We start from the raw sequence: 4,225 nt of genomic DNA, 5'->3' as shown, positions 1-4,225 counted from the left end.
CTAGGATATGTTAAAGAAGAAAGCACTATTTTAATGTTTGTTTTTTTAAAAAAATAATTAAAATAATTTGCATAGCTAAACTGTTGATCTAAGGCTTCTATGAATGGTGTGGTTATGTTTGACAGACAATGTCCATTAAACAGAGAAAGACACTAGGAAAGCCCCATAACATTTTTTATTGTGTTTCCGTAACACACGCGTGCACACACAACCCTCTCTCTCAGGAAGGGAGGTCCCCATCTTCCAGCACCCCTTTGGTGGAGGATGTCAGGACATCCTGCCCTTTCCTACACCTAGTTGGTCCCAGCAAACACCAGTGACTGCAGCTTCCATGGCCTAGGGATCCCTTACAGGCTACCACCAGCTCCAGGGACATCCAAGGCAGGTGAGCACAGCTCCTGCATGGTGACACCCAGATGTGACACGGAGGTTCCTGGATTTCAGGTGTCCATCCTAGTGTGTTCTCACACACAGTCGCACGCTCCAAGTCCAGCTGCACCTGGGTATCCCAGCCTTGCCCAGGAGCCCTGGCCCTGAGGAGCAGCTGGGTGCTCGCTGGCAGCACCAGAACCAGGCCCTGCACTCCTGGGGCCAATCCCTGCGTGGGGAAAGGCGCTTTCCCAGCAAGAGCTCTGTTTTCCCAGCTCCATGCACCTCACAGCTCTCCTTCTCACTGGGAATGAGCACAGGAGGCTCCCACATGTGCTCCTCCACTATGACAAGAGGATTCCATCCTCCCTCCGGCTGCTCAACACCCAGAGCAGCTCCTGCCCTGGCAGAATGTCCTGATGGAACACATCCAACCGCTGCCAGCCGGTCAGCCACAGGCCACCTCCACAGTAGGCCCTGCTCCTAGGCTAGGCTTTGGTCAACCATCTGCTTCTCCCCACACAGACAACCCAACAAGCGACCACTGCGTGATAGAGGCCAGCTTTTTATTTTTTTAATATGGAAATTAATTTAAAAGTAGAAAGAAAGACTCCCCCAGACAATAAATATTATGCCTTCATGAAATAAATTAACGTAGAGATTCTGTGCAGGGGAAAGTCTCTCCAGTCACAGATTCAACAGCAACTGGCACTGGTCCAGTGTCCCCTCCCAGCCTTCTCCACTGCCTAGTGCTGTTCAGAAGCAGCAGTGAGCCCACCCACCCCTGGATCTAGTGGGCCACAGCAGGGTGAGATGCGGCCGTCATACAGCCTGGCAGGGTACGGGGAAGTCAGCAGGATTCCCCTCTGATGGCCACCAAGACCAAGACGTGGGATTGCTCCACTCATCTGGCCTGGCACACAGAGGTGGCATCAGACCCACAGGGCCAACCTACCTTGGATGGGACTCTCCAGAAGGGCCTCAGGGAGACCCTCACCAGAGCCCCGGCACAGGAACTTCCCTGGAGCCCTCACTCTAGTCTCATGTGAATTTGAAGAGGGTGACAAATTGTGGGGGTATATTTTTTTTATCTTTTTTTTGTCTTTTTTTTCTTATTTTATTTGACATCAATCCCCTCCCTCCCTGCCCCAACATACACAATGTAGATGCCGCCCCACTCCCTCCCCATTAAAAACACTTTGTCCCCAACCTCTGGTGGAGTCACCCCTGGCCCACCCCTCTTGCAGTGAGAGAAGTTCACAGATAAGGCAGTTCATGTGAGAGGGAGCTCGGCCCTGCCAGTGGTCAAGCCTGCTCCTCCAGGCCTGAGAAGGGCAGTGACTCACAACACCAAGCCTCCACGGCCAGACAAGACAGAGAACAGAGACAGACAGACAGACAGAGCGTGGGGGGAGGCACTCCTACAGTTTGCATTGCTGCTTCCCTCCTCCCCGGCTCTTGCTCCCCCGGCTCTCAAAGGTCCACTCTATCCCTCTCCCATCTCCCAGCCCCTAATACAATTCTTATCCTTGACAGCTATAAAACAACAAAACAAAACAAAAAGAACAAAACCACCCCCACGCCACACCCTTCGCATCCTTCTCCACCCACTGCCGTGGCCCAGAGGGAAAATCCTGACTCCCAAAAAGGTCCTGCAACTTTTGCCTCCTGGCGGAGCTGAGACCAAGCAGGAGCTGGGCCTTTTTATTTCCCTGTGATCTCTATGACATCGTCGTCTTTGTCCTCGTCATTAGAGCTGCATCCCACCTCTGGGACCTCCTGGGGTTCAAACTGAGGCACCTGGGACCGAAGGAGACCCCCAGCTGGGTAGCCCGAGTGAGGGGACATGTAGCCAGGGTAGGCAGATGCCACGCTCCTGGGAAGGCTGCTAGGCAAGACGGGGGCTGGGAAAGGAGCGAACATCCTGGGCTCGGACAGGAGTGACTGCGTGAAGGGAAGCGAGTAATTGGGCAGCACCCCTGCCAGAGAAGGGTTTAGCATGAATGAGGGGACGCTGGCGGTGGCTGAGGTAGCAGCAGAAGAGCTGGCGGTGCCGGCTGTCAGCAGAGGGTCAGTAGTCACAGGGAACACCAGATGAGGGTCTGGGAGTAAATTGGGCAGCTGGTAATAAGAGGAGCCAGTGCCCATGTACAAGGAGTTTCCTGGCTGGGAGGCAAATGGATGGGTTAGGTTGTGGTTTAAAGAGACAGGAGGCATGGTGAACCCACCAGAGACGGGGAACCCGTGTTCGTACGGCTGCACGGACGATGGCAACTGGCGCTTCTTCTGCTGCCTCCGGGACTGCTCCTCCGGAGCCGACGGCGACGTTGACTTGCGCTTGTTGCCCCGTAAGTCCAACACCGGGTGGGCATCGCCGTGCTGGCTGGTGGCTGGCAGGGCCAAGGACACGGAGGGAGCCATGCAGTGAACCCCCACGCGCTGCTCGGCTCCTCGGGCGGCGGCGCCGGGCGCGTTGTCCGTGCGGGCGGCGAGGCCCTGCGCCGCGGTGGTGCTGGGAGAGCTGTGGCGGGACTCGCGCGCGGCCGCCGCCTCCGCGTACTGCTGCAGCTCGCTGATGATCTCGGGGCTGTCGGGGGAGATGGGCCGAGTGAGCTCCTCGGCGCTGGGGAGCTGCGGGGATGAGGCACTGTGTCTGCCATTGCTCGTGGACTCCAGGGGAGAGCTCTGGGAGCCTGCAAACAAGGAGTTAAGGGCAGGTGAGAAATACGACCTCAGAGAAACATCCGCAGGCCAAGAGGTGGAAAGGAAGGTGGGAGCATCTTGGGGATATGGCAGGGACATCTCTAAACACAGACATGATGGAATACACCAGAGAACACTGCCCCAGACACTCCAGTAGGAAAGCACATGTGCAAGGCCCACACAGCACCCACAGGCCCCTACCTGAGGCAGCTGTCCGACGGTCTTCATTGCCCTTTGGCTTCCCAGTGGTCCGTATGGCAAAAATCCGACCGTCGCTGGTCCGGATGTAGGTCCCTGGAACAGAGGCAGGACAACTTCAACAACTTCATTACAACTCCAGTCTCGGCTCAGGACCTAGATCTACGAGCCTGCAAGGTTCCTTGGGCAAGAATAGGACAGCAGTGCTGCACAGGCCCAGTGGAAGGGCTCTCCCCTTCCTCACCCTTCACTTTTACCCCTTCAGCTTTCCTGGACTGGAGATCACGCCCCCTCAGTGTGCCAGTGGGAAATGTGGAACTTCACACTTGAAACACTTTACTCTGGGGGAACCAGGGAGTGTTTGGTGGCCTCAGGACTTGCAGTGAGTATTTTAAGAAGAAAGAACTGAGCCACGAAGTTCAACAGCTCCTCTCAGGGACAGGAGCAGCCACAGCTGCAACAGTCATGCAGCATCAGCACACCCAGATCACGGGCTGCAAAAGTCACTGCAAACTCTAGACCTCCTTCCCTTCTTGTTTCTTTTTTTCTCAAGGGATTGATTCAAGCCTTTACATAATTTTCTTTTCTAATTAGCACTGTCCAGGACCCCATCCACAAGTCTTAGCAGAACAGAATTACCTTTTGTCCCTCGAATGATGTGGATGCTCTCGCCAGCACTGATTCTTGCTTGTACATCAGTGGATGTGTTTGTACCCGGAATCACAATATCTGTCAGTGGGGAAAGAAACAGAATAGTGTCCATTAAACTACATGCCAGACACACTTAGGAAAGGACAGGTGCACCACCAACTCCTTTTTTTGCAGTGTAATTGTCTTTCCTATATACTTTATATGCCATGCTATAAGCAAGCCCTGGGTTTATTTCTACACAACCCAGTAAGGCAGCAGAGGCTCCAAGGGAGCAAAAGCCATTCTGTCCTGGCACAGCATCTCC

General features: G+C 54.5%; 1 protein-coding gene across 18 annotated transcripts in view; it reads right to left on the bottom strand.

Moving 5' to 3' along the window:
- Window positions 1–4,225, bottom strand: part of RAD54L2 (RAD54 like 2) — an 85,800-nt gene that overhangs the window by 2,713 nt on the left and 78,862 nt on the right. For 11 of the 18 annotated variants that reach the window (XM_086846227.1, XM_086846225.1, XM_086846224.1 and 8 more), the window contains 3 exons: window positions 3,910–3,999; window positions 3,274–3,366; window positions 161–3,062 (listed from right to left, as the gene is read on the bottom strand). In XM_086846227.1, the coding sequence (XP_086702353.1) occupies window positions 2,074–3,062; window positions 3,274–3,366; window positions 3,910–3,999 (1,172 nt within the window). In that variant the 3' untranslated portion in view covers window positions 161–2,073. Of the gene's footprint in view, window positions 1–160; window positions 3,063–3,273; window positions 3,367–3,909; window positions 4,000–4,225 lie in introns of those variants that run through there. The other 7 variants (XM_086846235.1, XM_086846234.1, XM_086846240.1 and 4 more) reach the window with 1 other exon arrangement.

This window comes from Cyanistes caeruleus, chromosome 11, assembly GCF_971803275.1.
Source record: "Cyanistes caeruleus chromosome 11, bCyaCae1.hap1.1, whole genome shotgun sequence".
In the NCBI taxonomy this organism is placed as follows: domain Eukaryota; kingdom Metazoa; phylum Chordata; class Aves; order Passeriformes; family Paridae; genus Cyanistes; species Cyanistes caeruleus.
The sequence above is the reverse complement of the archived record's forward strand: the minus strand, read 5'-3'. Positions and strand labels throughout refer to the sequence as shown.